The 15,071-nt window shown below is 40.0% G+C and overlaps 1 protein-coding gene and 1 long non-coding RNA gene across 2 annotated transcripts in view; one reads left to right on the top strand and one right to left on the bottom strand.

Annotated features, from left to right (window-relative positions):
• The window catches only part of rab26 (RAB26, member RAS oncogene family), a 121,344-nt gene that overhangs the window by 62,049 nt on the left and 44,224 nt on the right, over nucleotides 1-15,071 (top strand). The window contains exon 5 of the mRNA XM_021564921.3: nucleotides 12,858-12,910. Coding sequence (XP_021420596.3) covers nucleotides 12,858-12,910 — 53 coding nt within the window. The remainder of the gene's footprint in view (nucleotides 1-12,857; nucleotides 12,911-15,071) is intronic.
• LOC149976561 (uncharacterized) overlaps nucleotides 1-15,071 on the bottom strand; it is an 87,896-nt gene that overhangs the window by 57,398 nt on the left and 15,427 nt on the right. The window lies entirely within an intron of this gene.

Below are 15,071 nucleotides of genomic sequence, written 5' to 3'. Positions count from 1 at the left end.
AGAACAGTGTGATACAGTATAATGAACGTAGAGAACAGTGTGATACAGTATAATGAACAGTGTGATACAGTATAATGAATGTAGAGAACAGTGTGATACAGTATAATGAAAGTAGAGAACAGTGTGACACAGTATAATGAACGTAGAGAACAGTGTGACACAGTATAATGATCGTAGAGAACAGTGTGATACAGTGTAATGAACAGTGTGATACAGTATAATGAACGTAGAGAACAGTGTGACACAGTATAATGAACGTAGAGAACAGTGTGATACAGTATAATGAATGTAGAGAACAGCGTTACACAGTATAATGAATGTAGAGAACAGTGTGATACAGTATTATGAACATAGAGAACAGTGTGATACAGTATTATGAATGTAGAGAACAGTGTTACACAGTATAATGAATGTAGAGAACAGTGCGATACAGTATAATGAACGTAGAGAACAGTGGGATACAGTATAATGAACGTAGGGAACAGTGTGATACAGTATAATGAACAGTGTGATACAGTATAATGAACAGTGTGATACAGTATAATGAATGTAGAGAACAGTGTGATACAGTATAATGAACGTAGAGAACAGTGTGATACAGTATAATGAACAGTGTGATACAGTATAATGAATGTAGAGAACAGTGTGATACAGTATAATGAAAGTAGAGAACAGTGTGACACAGTATAATGAACGTAGAGAACTGTGTGATACAGTATAATGAACGTAGAGAACAGTGTGATACAGTATAATGAACAGTGTGATACAGTATAATGAACAGTGTGATACAGTATAATGAATGTAGAGAACAGTGTGATACAGTATAATGAACGTAGAGAACAGTGTGATACAGTATAATGAACGTAGAGAACAGTGTTACACAGTATAATGAATGTAGAGAACAGTGTGATACAGTATAATGAACGTAGAGAACAGTGTGATACAGTATAATGAACAGTGTGATACAGTATAATGAACGTAGAGAACAGTGTTACACAGTATAATGAACGTAGAGAACAGTGTGATACAGTATAATAAACGTAGAGAACAGTGTGATACAGTATAATGAACGTAGAGAACAGTGTGATACAGTATAATGAACGTAGAGAACAGTGTTACACAGTACAATGAACGTAGAGAACAGTGTGATACAGTATAATGAACCTAGAGAACAGTGTGATACAGTATAATGAACAGTGTGATACAGTATAATGAATGTAGAGAACAGTGTGATACAGTATAATGAACGTAGGGAACAGTGTTACGCAGTATAATGAACGTAGAGAACAGTGTGATACAGTATAATGAACGTAGAGAACAGTGTTACACAGTATAATGAATGTAGAGAACAGTGTTATACAGTATAATGAATGTAGAGAACAGTGTGATACAGTATAATGAATGTAGAGAACAGCGTGATACAGTATAATGAACGTAGAGAACAGTGTGATACAGTATCATGAATGTAGAGAACAGTGTGATACAGTATAATGAATAAAGAGAACAGTGTGATACAGTATAATGAACAGTGTGATACAGTATAATGAACAGTGTGATACAGTATAATGAATGTAGAGAACAGCGTGATACAGTATAATGAACGTAGAGAACAGTGTGATACAGTATAATGAATGTAGAGAACAGTGTGATACAGTATAATGAACGTAGAGAACAGTGTTACACAGTATAATGAATGTAGAGAACAGCGTGATACAGTATAATGAACGTAGAGAACAGTGTGATACAGTATCATGAATGTAGAGAACAGTGTGATACAGTATAATGAATAAAGAGAACAGTGTGATACAGTATAATGAACAGTGTGATACAGTATAATGAACAGTGTGATACAGTATAATGAACGTAGAGAACAGTGTGATACAGTATAATGAACGTAGAGAACAGTGTTATACAGTATAATGAACGTAGAGAACAGTGTTACACAGTATAATGAATGTAGAGAACAGCGTGATACAGTATAATGAACGTAGAGAACAGTGTGATACAGTATCATGAATGTAGAGAACAGTGTGATACAGTATAATGAATAAAGAGAACAGTGTGATACAGTATAATGAACGTAGAGAACAGTGTGATAATGTGTAATGATACAGCATCTCTCTCTCTCTCTTTATTTCTTTTTTTCTTTCTCTCTCTTTCTCTTTCTTTTTATTTCCTTTCTTCTGCCTACAAGCCTTCCATACTGCAACTCTAATAGGAGACGTGCTGCTAGTCCCTTTGATGGTCTCTCTGTTTGTCAGTGCTTTCTGGGCTGGGGAATGTAACTTTTATCATTGCACTGCACCGGAGGAATAGCGTTGTCAGCTTCACTGGTCTGTGAGCTCGGTGTGAATGAGGGCTTGTAGATGCGTGCTTGTGCCTCTAATGCAGGCCAAACTGTTATGAGCGGGGCTTGATATGGGGCCTGATGGAAGGCGTGGCACACGCATAGATAGAGAGAGAAAAAGAAGAGGAGGAAAGGATGGAACAAAGGGAAATGATTTAGCGTTGTTGTTTATTGTGTTCTGCCCACCATTAGAGTTGTCCTCTAAAGTCTTACTTCTCAGACGAATGTGGGATATTTTGAATGAAATACAAATCAAGAATAAGAAACTATTGAAGTGATTGATAGAGATTAAGAGATACATGTAGTGGGCTGATTTGGAGTATCACAGTTTGGAGCGCACTCGGCACTGTCGCTGCATGATACAGTGTGTCCAACCACTCCTCTCCTTTTCTGGCTCGTTGTCTCCATCTTTAGTTGCTCCTCTCCTCCCTAAAGGCAGCCTATGCATCCTTCTCAACAGCAGCCCCAGGAGAAATATGTCATATCTCAGGGGGACAGGGAGTGAGAGAGTGAGTGAGAGAGAGAGAGAGAGAAAAGAACAGGCCTCCTGCTCTGCTGCATATTAAACCAGGACGTTCAGGTCACTGGATGAAGGACCAGGGCTTTATTATATTGGAAGTGAGTGGAGGATACTCAGACGTTTTCTCACATTTCTGAACCCTCCAGCAGAGTATCCTCCTCTACTACCCTGCCTCTCATTTTCTCCATCATCCTTGTTTATCTCCCCTTCTCCTCTCTCACTTTCTCCCCCCCTCTTTCCTCTCCTCTCTCCATCACCAAAATGGTTATCTGAAGACAGCAGCTCCATTCAGAGGAATTAAGAATGCAGTTGTCACAGTGATTGATCCATTATTTCCATGATCTAAACAGACACTCACCAGAAATCAGAATGTGTAATACAGGTGTATGATCTTAATATGATCGCCCTGTTGCAGGAGAACTTTCCTGCAAGTAGTGTATTTGAGGTTTAAAAAGGCTTTGGAAGTTTGTTTTTTCAACGTTCAAATTTCAGACTTGATTTTCCCTTACGGATAATGTATTAGATAATGTATTAACCCCTACAAAAATGTCAATTAATTAAAATCCACATATTAATTTACATTTCCTGTTTCTGCAAGATTATTTTCCTGCTGTAGCAAACTGGTTCAAATTAAGATCCTACATCTGTATACATATTGAAGTGATATCCCTTGTAATGTAAGGTGCTAATTTCTGATGCACGTTATTCTTTCTAAATTTGATCTTAGTTTGATCTTAGTGAAAATTAATTAATCAAAACTCATCAGTACATTTTTGCTTGTTATTTCACATCCCTGAAAGCTGAAATATTGAAAGATGTTGGTAAAATGGGGATTAAGATTTGATTACTAATCCAAAGAAGTCGTAGCGGTTATCAGAATGGGAAAAAGGATTGTTTTGTGAGGATGTTTCCATTATGAATTATGCTGATGATTACCTGTTGATATGGATGTGGGTGGTGATGACTTGGCACTTCTCAAAGTTCCAGACACAGGCAAGCAGGCACGTACACTCAACGCATGCACAGACAGATACACAGACAGTCAGACGGCAGCATTCTCTGCCTGTTTCACTGTGTCTCTTCTGGATCCTGGCATCCACTCACACACCCTTTAATCACTGTCACATCGCCCTAGTCTCTCTTTAGGCAACAGAAAATGGGCATACAGCTGTCAGTATCAAGCGCAAAGCGTCCATCTATTCACAATGGACAGGCCTGGGTTGACTACAGGATGCTTGTCTGAAGTTTTTTTCCTTGGATGATTTAATGGCAATACATTGTTGTATGTGGGAATGTTAGATTAGCTGTGGCTGGAACCTGGCAGGTTATTTACAGTGGGTTGACTACAGGATGCTTGTCAGAAGATTTATTTCCTTTCGATAATTGAATGGTAATACATTGTTGTATGTGGGTATGTTAGATGATCTGTGTGTGTTGTGCAAATGATTACTGTTTGAACCCCGACCTGCCACTGTTGGACATTTCCTTAATGTATCTTGAGACACCATTCCTCCCTTATAGAAATTCCCATGATTTAAAAATATTTATATCCAAGCTTTAGAGGCTGCTGCCCTATATACAGTACATAGACATGGAAATACTGGTCAATTTAATAATGTATATGTACAGCTGAAGTTGGAAGTTTACATACACTTTTAAACTCATTCTTCAACCACTCCACAAATGTCTTGTTAACAAACTATAGTTTTGGCAAGTCGGTTAGGACATCTACATTGTGCATGACTGTCATGACACAAGGCGAGACACAGATGCAGACACAGGAGGCAGATGGTTGGAGCCATAAAATATTTATTAATCCAAAAGGGTAAGGCAAGAGAATGGTTGTGTAGAGGCAAAAACCAGTTCAGAGTCCAAAAGGTACTGAAGGGCAGGCAGATTCAAGGTCAGGGCAGGCAGGATGATCAGGCAGGCAGGAACGTAGTCCAGAGTCAGGCAGGGGTCAAAACCGGGAAGACTATCAAAAAGAGAAAAGCTGAAGGAGTACGAGACAAACACGCTGGTTGACTTGACTAGATGAACTGATGAACTGATGAACAAGATGAACTGGCACAGAGAGACAGGAAACACAGGGATAAATACAGTGGGAGAAAATAAGCGACATCTGGAGGGGGTTGAGACAATAACAGGAACAGTGAAACAGATCAGGGCGTGACAATGACACAAGTCATTTTTCCAACAATTGTTTACAGACAGATTATTTCACTTATAATTAACTGTATCACAATTCCAGTGGGTCAGAAGTTTACATACACTAAGTTGACTGTGCCTTGAAACAGCTTGTAAAAATCCAGAAAATTATGTCATGGCTTTAGAAGCTTCTGATAGGCTAATTGACATAATTTGAGTCAATTGGAGGTGTACCTGTGGATGTATTTCAAGGCCTACCTTCAAACTCAGTGCCTCTTTGCTTGACATCATGTGATTTTTTTTAAAATCAGCCCAAAATTGTAGACCTCCACAAGTCTGGTTCATCCTTGGGAGCGATTTCCAAATGCCTGAAGGTACCATGTTCATCTGTACAAACAATAGCACGCAAGTATAAACATCATGGGACCACGCAGCCGCCATACCGCTCAGGAAGGAGACGCATTCTGTTTCCTATAGATGAACGTACTTTGGTGCGAAAAGTGCAAATCAATCCCAGAACAACAGGAAAGGACCTTGTGAAGATGCTGTAAAAAACCGGTACAAAAGTATCTATATCCACAGTAAAACGAGTCCGATATCGACATAACCTGAAAGGCTGCTCAGCAAGGAAGAAGCCACTGCTCCAAAATCGCCATTAAAAAAAGCCAGACTAAGGTTTGCAACTGTACATGGGGACAAAGATCGTACTCTTTGGACAAATGTCCTCTGGTCTGATTAAACAAAAATAGAACTGTTTGGCTATAATGACCATTTATGTTTGGAGGGAAAAGGGGGAGGCTTGCAAGCCGAAGAACACCGTCCCAACCGTGAAGCACGGGGGTGGCAGCATCATGTTGTGGGGGTGCTTTGCTGCAGGAGGGACTGGTGCACTTCACAAAATAGATGGCATTATGAGGTTGGAAAATTATGTGGATATATTATAGCAACATCTCAAGACATCAGTCAGGAAGTTAAATCTTGGTCGCAAACGAGTCTTCCAAATGGACAATGACCCCAGGCATACTTCCAAAGTTGTGGCAAAATGGCTTCAGGACAACAAAGTCAAGGTATTGGAGTGGCCATCACAAAGCCCTGACCTCAATCCCATAGAAATCTGTTAACAGAACTGAAAAAGCGTGTACTAGTACAAAGGCCACTAAACCTGACTCAGTTACACCAGCTCTGTCAGGAGGAATGGGCCAAAATTCACCCAACTTTCACCCAACCCAACCCAATTGTGGGAAGCTTGTGGAAGGCTATCAGAAACGTTTGACCCAAGTTAAACAATTTAAAGGCAATGCTACCAAATACTAATTGAGTGTATGTAAACTTCTGACCCACTGGGAATGTGATGAAGGAAATAAAAGCTGAAATAAATCATTCTCTCTACTATTATTGTGACATTTCACATTCTTAAAATAAAGTGGTGATCCTAACTGACCTAAGACAGTGAAATTTTACTAAGATTTAATGTCAGGCATTGTGAAAAACTGAGTTTAAATGTATTTGGCTAAGGTGTATGTAAACTTCCGACTTCAACTGTATATACCGTATTCTATTCTACTGTATTTTAGTCAATGCCACTTCGACATTGCTCGTCCTAATATTTATAAATTTATTTTACCTTTAGATTTGTGTATTGTTGTGAATTGTTAGATACTACTGCACTGTTGGAGCTAGGAACACACGCATTTCGCTACACCAGCAATAACATCTGCTAAATATGTGTATGTGACCAATAAAATTTGATTGGATTTGACTAGGAACACCTGGGAGCAACAGTTTACCAAACTTTAGTTCCCTTGAACCTCCACCGGAACCTTCCCCTCTTCCTCCCACTGTTTCAGGAGAGTTAATTTGAGAGGAGAGGATTTTTTAATTTTTCTCCTTCCCTCCCTCATCTGTTAGAGGCTGATAAAGACGTGCTGCATTCAGACATGGTCTGGTCTGTTTTGGTCTGTTCTGATCTGTTCCTTTCTGTTCTAGTTTGTTGGACTGTACTGTTCTTGTCTGTTCTGTTCAAGGCTGCTTCATTCCAGTAGACAGAACCCCCCCCACACTCCACTGGTGGTGTGTAAAAAGCCATGGCTGTGTTGTCAGTGAGCGAAATGGAGCAGGCTACGGCTTCCTTCTCCCCAGCCATACGCTAATTATGCACCCTTCATGGAATTGTTCCCCCTCCCCATCCCACAAAAACTAAAACAGAATAAATTAATTAAACCATAAATAAATTGGGCGTGAAATGCCATAGGGAGATGTGGAGCAGGTTGAGGGGGGAGGGGGGGGGGGGGGGGGGGTGGATGGATGGAAACATTCATTCCTAATTGTTTTGAGGAGAGGAGAGTGTGGAGTCCGTGTGGAGCAATTTCTTGTAAACCCTTATGTGAGGTCAAAAGTTTTGACACACCTACTCATCTAAGGGTTTCTTTATTTTTACTATTTTCTACATTGTAGAAAAATAGTAAAGATATCATAACTATGAAAAACACAGCTTTGCACACTCTTGGCATTCTCCCAACCAGCTTCATGAGGAATGCTTTTCCAACAGTCTTGAAGGAGTTCCCACATATGCTGAGCACTTGTTGGCTGCTTTTCCATCACTCTGCAGTCCAACTCATCCCAAACCATCTGAATTGGGTTGAGGTCAGGTGATTGTGGGGACCAGGTTATCTGATGCAGCACTCCATCACTCTCCTTCTTGGTCAAATAGCCCTTACACAGCCTGGAGGTGTGTTGGGTTATTGTCCTGTTGACAAAAGACAGATTTCTACTGATTTAATGTCCATTGCTTGTGTTTCTTGGCCAAAGCAAGTCTATTCTTCTTATTGGTGTCCTTTAGTAGTGATTTCTTTGTAGCAATTCGACCATGAAGGTCTGATTCACACAGTTTCCTCCACACAGCTGATGTTGAGATTAGAGGTCGACCGAATATGATTTTTCAATGCCGATACCAATTATTGGAGGATCAAAAAAAGCTAACGTTTAAGTTCCTTGCTCAGAACATGAGAACATATGAAAGCTGGTGGTTCCTTTTTAACATGAGTCTTTTAGGTTGTAGTTATTATAGGAAATATAGGACTATTTCTCTCTATACCATTTGTATTTCATACACCTTTGACTATTGGATGTTCTTATAGGCACTATAGTATTGCCAGCCTAATCTCGGGATTTGATCGGCTTGAAGTCATAAACAGCGCTGTGCTTCAAGCATTGCTATGAGCTGCTGGCAAACGCAGGAAAGTGCTGTTTGAATGAATGCTTACGAGCCTGCTGCTGCCTACCATCGCTCAGTCAGACTGCTCTATCAAATATCAAATCATAGACTTAATTATAACATAATAAACACACAGAAATACGAGCCTTAGGTCATCAATATGATCAAATCTGGAAACTATCATTTCGAAAACAAAACGTTTATTCTTTCAGTGAAATATGGAACCATTCCGTATTTTATCGAACAGGTGTCATCCCTAAGTCTAAATACTGCTGTTACATTACACAACCTTCAATCTTATGTCACAATTATGTAAAATTCTGGCAAATTAATTACGGTCTTTGTTAGGAAGAAATGGTCTTCACACAGTTCGCAACAAGGCAGGCGGCCCAAACTGCTGCGTACTCCCTGACTCTGCTTGCAATGAACGCAAGAGAAGTGACACCATTTCCCTGGTTAATATTGCCTGCTAACATTAATTTATTTTAACTAAATATGCAGGTTAAAAAAAATATTATTGTGTATTGATTTTAAGAAAGGCATGGCTGTTTATGATTAGGTACATTGGTGCATTGTCAGTGATTTTTTCGCATATGCGCTTGTTAATAAATCACCCATTTGTCAAAGTTGAAGTAGGCTGTGATTCGATAATAAATTAACAGGCACCGCATTGATTATTTGCAACGCAGGTCAAGCTAGATAAACTAGTAATATCATCAACCATGTGTAGTTCACTAGTGATTATGTTAAGATTGATTTATTTTTATAAGTTTAAAGCTAGCTAGCAACTTACCTTGGCTCCTTGCTGCACTCGCGTAACAGGTGGTCAGCCTGCCACGCAGTCTCCTCGTGGAGTCCAAAAATGCAGATTACCGATTGTTATGAGAACTTGAAATCGGCCCTAATTGCCGATTAATCGGTCAACCTCTAGTTGAGATGTGTCTGTTACTTGAACTGTGTGAAGCATATATTTGAGCTGCAATTCTTTGAGGCTGGTAACTCTAATGAACTTATCCTCTGCAGCAGAGGTAACTCTGGGCTTTCATTTCCTGTGACAGTCCTCATGAGAGCCAGTTACATCATAGAGCTTCACGGTTTTTGCGACTGTACATGAAGAAACTTTCAAAGTTCTTGACTGACCTTCATGTTTTCAAGTAATGATGGACTGTCATTTCTCTTTGCTTATTTGAGCTATTCTTGCCATAATATGGCCTTGGTCTTTTACCAAATAGGGCTATCTTCTGTGTACAGAGGCAAAGGGTGGCTACTTTGAAGAATCTCAAATATAAAATATATTTAGATTTGTTTAACAACTTTGTGGGTACTACATGATTATATATGTTATTTCATAGTTTTGATGTCTTCACTATTATTCTACAATGTAGAAACCTGGCACAACACTTAATGCGTTGTGAAATCTCTTGTGAATTTATTGTAATGTTTTTAAAATTGTATAACTGCCTTAATTTGGCTGGACCCCAGGTAGAGTAGCTGCTGCCTTGGGCAAGAACAAATGGGGATCCATAATAAATACAACATACAGTTGTGGGGTGTCATTTGGGTGGTGGACCATTCTTGATATGCACGGGAAACAGTGTGAAAAACCCAGAAGCGATGCAGTTCTTGAAACAAACCGGTGGGCCTGGCACCTACTACCATACCCTGTTCAAAGGCACTTAAATATTTTGTCTTGTCTATTCACCCTCTAAATAGCACGCAGACACAATCCATGTCTCAATTTTCTGAAGGTTTAACAATCCTTCTTTAACCTGTCTCCTTCCCTTCATCTACTCTGATTGAAGTGGATTTAACAAGTGACATCGATAAGGGATCATAGCTTTCACCTGGATTCACCTGGTCAGTCTGTCATGGAAAGTTCTTAATGTTTTCTACATTACGTGTACATAAGTGCTACTGATAGTGTGCGATGTACTGTGTGCATAAAAGGCGTTAGTCGTTTGTCAGCTCACTTGGACCCGCTTGACCAATGTCTTAGCTTCTCAAATGACAAAGTGGCACCTGAAAATGAGAAATGTTTGCAACCTGTGCAACTTATTGTGTGCATTTGTACCGTAGGGATGGCTTACATCTGATGGATGGACGTCTTCCTTGAGAGTTTGAGCTAGTTTCTCCACAGTTTCTCCACAGTTCTCTCCTCCTCTTTGTAGTCTGTATAAAAATGTGGGATGGACCTCTCTGTTTGTAAGAAGAGAGCGGCATTCTCTTTGATTTATTGATAAAGCAATCGTTCACAAACTCCCTTCATATGTAACTTCATTAATTCAGTTAAGAATCATAAGTTAACAAACCCGTTTTCAGGAATGGATAACACTAGAGATCCCTTCAGTCTCCACAATTTGGGAAAATCTGCATCGTTTTTTTGGTTGCCCCTAATTTGTGCAACAATCTGTAGAGTTCAGTGCAGTTACGTGTGCTGGTGCCACTCAGGCAGTTTAAATTATTGATTGAGGACCTCTATGTAGTTGAATGTGATTGCTTTTATTCAATATGTTTATTTTGTTATTTTATGCTGAATTATATTGTTTGTTTTATTATTCTGGTCTTTATTGTAATATATACAGGGCTCTCTTGTAAAATAGATTTTTAATCTCAATATTTAAATAAAGGTTAAAGAAAATAAAGACGTGCAAATGTAAGGGTTTTCCTATCGTTTTTAATTAAAAACACACTGAACACTATGAAATACAAAAACAATAAACGAATACGTGAAATGACAAACCGAAACAGTACCGTGTGGTGAAAAACACAGACACGGAAACAAACACCCACAAACAAACAGTGAAACCCAGGCTACCTAAGTATGATTCTCAATCAGAGACAACTAATGACACCTGCCTCTGATTGAGAACCATACTAGGCCGAAACATAGAAATCCCAAAATCATAGAAAAACAAACATAGACTGCCCACCCCAAACTCACGCCCTGACCATACTAAATAACGACAAAACAAAGGAAATAAAGGTCAGAACGTGACAGCAAACTAGTACTAGGACACGTCACACTGCCTGTCTCTTGCCATTCAACGATGCTCAACGAACCCAAAGGCTCTTTTCAGAGGCACCTAATAAATGACAATAAGCACACAGCGTGTTGGCGTGTGCACACCGGTGTGTGTTTGTTGGGAAAGGGTTGAGGTATCAAAAACTATACACAAAAGTGAACGGTCAAAATATCTTCTCCACTAGGCGAACCCAGGGCCTTCAAATCCCGGGGTGGTTACACTTCAGACACTGTTCACTATTTAAATGGACAGTCTGGTGAAGACGGAACACGTTTGTTCCATAATGTCTTTGTTCAGTCACTCAGTGCATTGAACGTTTTATGTCTCTTGCTTGTTAAAATGTGTTTTTGTCTAACAGTTGGTTTTACAACATAGCTAACCAGGTTAGCAAGCATGGTGTTTTTTCTTTTGACTGCGCACAGGTCCCGCAAGCAAGCAATGATGTTGTCTTACCTAGGTGCTTTGTGTGCAACCCGCACCCCTGCTTCTTTTTACTTGTGGATGGCGACTTCTGGAACACGCTAAAAAGTAACTTGACACTGTGTTGATCAGTCAGCACAAAGTTGAATCATAATGACAATAAGAAATTTGCATAATTAATGCATAAGGTTAGCGCTAGGAATTGCTCTGGATTTTCGAACAGTCTGTTCTGGTGTGTGCATGTATTATAAATTAGCAGCATGGCAGTTTTCACAAAGTTCCCAAAGTTTGGTGCATCTAACTGGCTATAATAGCAGCCAAGGACGTCCACTATCTTGTTTGTGCTCTGATTACACACAAGTTTCCTGGTCAGCAGTTTACACAGATGATTTCAGCCATATGCGCTCTAAGATTTGGCTGAAAAGATGTTAGCATTGACAGAAATGCTAAAAAAAGGTAGCATATCATTGGTTTTTATTGGACAGAACTGTGCACGTGAGCGGTAAAACTGTGAATTTAATCAAAACTGTTGCACATACAAACGTATTTAGTCAAATGGTCCCCTTATTGATGCTGTAGCCTCATTTTAATCCAACGTCTAGAATTTGAGCTATGTTTGACATTTCTGACGTCCCTAATGCTAACCACCCTGAGGCGAAGAGTGTGTTGTGTACCTCCAATCAAATTCATTTGTGAATTTTCATCGACATTGGTGCCATAGTGGCTTAGATATGATGGGAGGGAATTTAAGATTGAGCTTCAACCAATGCATACTATAGTTGCTTATGTAAAGGCTGTCATGTCACTATTGTGTATTGACTTCAGGGGTGGAAATGCCATTATGAATGTTATGTATTGATGAATGATGATATATCACTGTGGTACAGGCCATCAGTGGGCTTTGTTCACTGTGGTTGAAACATGATCATTCTGGCTCGGCTGATTACATATTCAGAATATCCAACCGCAGATAGACAATCAGGTTCTGCACTATTCTATATTCTGTTCTAATTTCATGACATTGCGCCAAATATGTATGATCAATTTAAAAGGTTTTAAAGTCCACAAATGGAAGTTTTCCTTAGTTTGACTTTCACTTTCTGTCAAGTCTTATGATAGTGATTCTAGCGGACGCCATCCGTAGATAGCCTGTTGATATGCTCTGTGTCTGTGATCTCTCCCCAGCTCTCCTCTTGCTCTACGATGTCACTAACAAGGCCTCCTTTGACAACATCAAGGTAAGACTTGGTCCGGTGTCAAGTCCCGTCTGTGGGACAGATCTTTAACACTGCATAAAGGTTCTCCTTTTCTTAATCTTTCCCACCTCTATACATCTGGCATTGTCTAACCTGCGTCATCTATGGAACGCCGTTTGGGTCTTGGCAAAGTTCCATAGTCATCCCTCCATTCTCTTCACTTCCTTTATTTCTCTTCCATTGACCTCTATGTCATCCCTCTACCATCTCCTTCCATGTCTCCCTTACCGTCCATCCTATTCAACCCCTTCCTCCTTCCTCCATTTCTGCCTCATCTTTCTCCCTCTATTTCTTTCCACCCTGTGTGATGTGAGGTGACGTGTGACGAGCTGGTACCATTAGCTGTGTAGAAGAACATTATGATGGCGCTGTCTTGTTTTGTATTCTACCATTTTGAAATAGAGCCCATTGCGAGGTCAGAGTTGGATCTGATGATTATGATGATGATGAATGGAGTGTGTAGATGCAGATCACAGGTAATTATTTTCCAAAATGTTGGAACAGATCTGTCAGGACACAAAATGGTGTCATCTCTCCGCCGTCGCAGACTGCTCTCTAATGAGACTGTTATCTGGAGGCCATTTCAGCCGTAATCTTTTCACCCCCTCAGTCCTCTCCACAGCTATGTTAGTCCTTTGATGAACATTAAAGGGCAAGAAGTCTTCGCGACAGGGGGGGTTTAAAGAGACGTGGGCTGTTAAATGGCCTCAAATGGTGTGTAGTCATCAAAGAGAAGCTATGTCGTGTAGCTGCAGAGCCATCTGTTTCCACTTGTGGAACTGCAGCTGGTTCTCATACAGGAGATACGCAGGGCCCTAGAAAGCAGAGACGGTGTGATTACTCTCACATACTTTGACTTAATCAACAGCGCAGGTTACTTTCAATTCGGCTGGCGTTGTTGAAGACCGTAATAATGGTTGGCTATTTATGCAGCGCATTCCACCAGGTTATATAAAGGGGAAAGCATCACATTCACCACAAATGTGTAGCACTCGTTTATTAATGTGTAAAATTTGTTCCGTAGAGTCCAGTATAACTATGAAATGAATTCGTATAAGTTTGTATTTTTCCTTAAAATGTAAACGGTTGACATGTTTTGTGTTGAGGTACAGTACCAGTTAAAAGTTTGGACACAACTACTCATTCAAGGTTGTTTTTTTTTGTAGATTTTTTTTCTACATTGTAGAATAATAGTGAAGACATCAAAATTATGAAATTATACACATATGGAGTCATGTAGTAACCAAAAATGTGTTTAACAAATCCAAATATATTTTATATTTGAGATTCTTCAAAGTAGTCACCCTTTGCCTTGATGACAGCTTTACACACTCTTGGCATTCTCTCAACCAGGTCCTGAGGAATGCTTTTCCAACGGTCTTGAAGGAGTTACTACATATGCTGAGCACTTGTTGGCTGTTTTTCCTTCACTCTGCGGTCCAACTCAACCCAATTGAGATGGTTTGGGATGAGGTCGGGTGATTGTGGAGGCCAGGTCATCTGATGCATCCTTCTTGGTCAAATAGCACTTACACGGTCTGGAGATGTGTTGGGTCATTGTCCTGTTGAAAAACAAATGATAGTCCCACTAAGCACAAAGCAGATGAGATGGCATATCGCTGCAGAATGCTGTGGTAGCAATGCTGGTTAAGTGGGCCTTCATTTCTAAATAAATCACAGACCAGAAAAGCACCCCCACACCATCACACCTCCTTTTCTATGGTTCATGGTGGGAACCACACTTGCAGAGATCATCCATTCATCTACTCTGCGTCTCACAAGACATGGCGGTTGGAACCAAAAATCTCAAATTTGGACTCAACAGACCAAAGGACAGATTTCCACCGATCTAATGTCCATTGCTCGTGTTTCTTGGCCTAAGCAAGTCTCCTCTTGTTATTGGTGTCCTTTAGTAGGGGTTTCTTTGCAGCAATTCGACCATGGAGGCCTGATTCATGCAGTCTCCTCTGAACCATTGATGTTGTGATGTGTCTATGACTTGAACTCCGTGAAGCATTTACTTGGGCTGCAATTTCTGAGGCTGGTAGCTCTAATGAACTTCTCCTCTGCAGCAGAGGTAACTCTGGGTCTTCCTTTCCTGTGGCGGTCCTCATAAGAGCCAGTTTCATCACAGTGCTTGATG

The sequence above is a fragment of the Oncorhynchus mykiss genome, chromosome 16 (assembly GCF_057628025.1).
Source record: "Oncorhynchus mykiss isolate SJ-2025 chromosome 16, ASM5762802v1, whole genome shotgun sequence".
Taxonomy (NCBI): Eukaryota; Metazoa; Chordata; class Actinopteri; order Salmoniformes; family Salmonidae; genus Oncorhynchus; species Oncorhynchus mykiss.
Note: the sequence above shows the minus strand (reverse complement) of the source record. Positions and strands in the feature narration are given on the sequence as shown.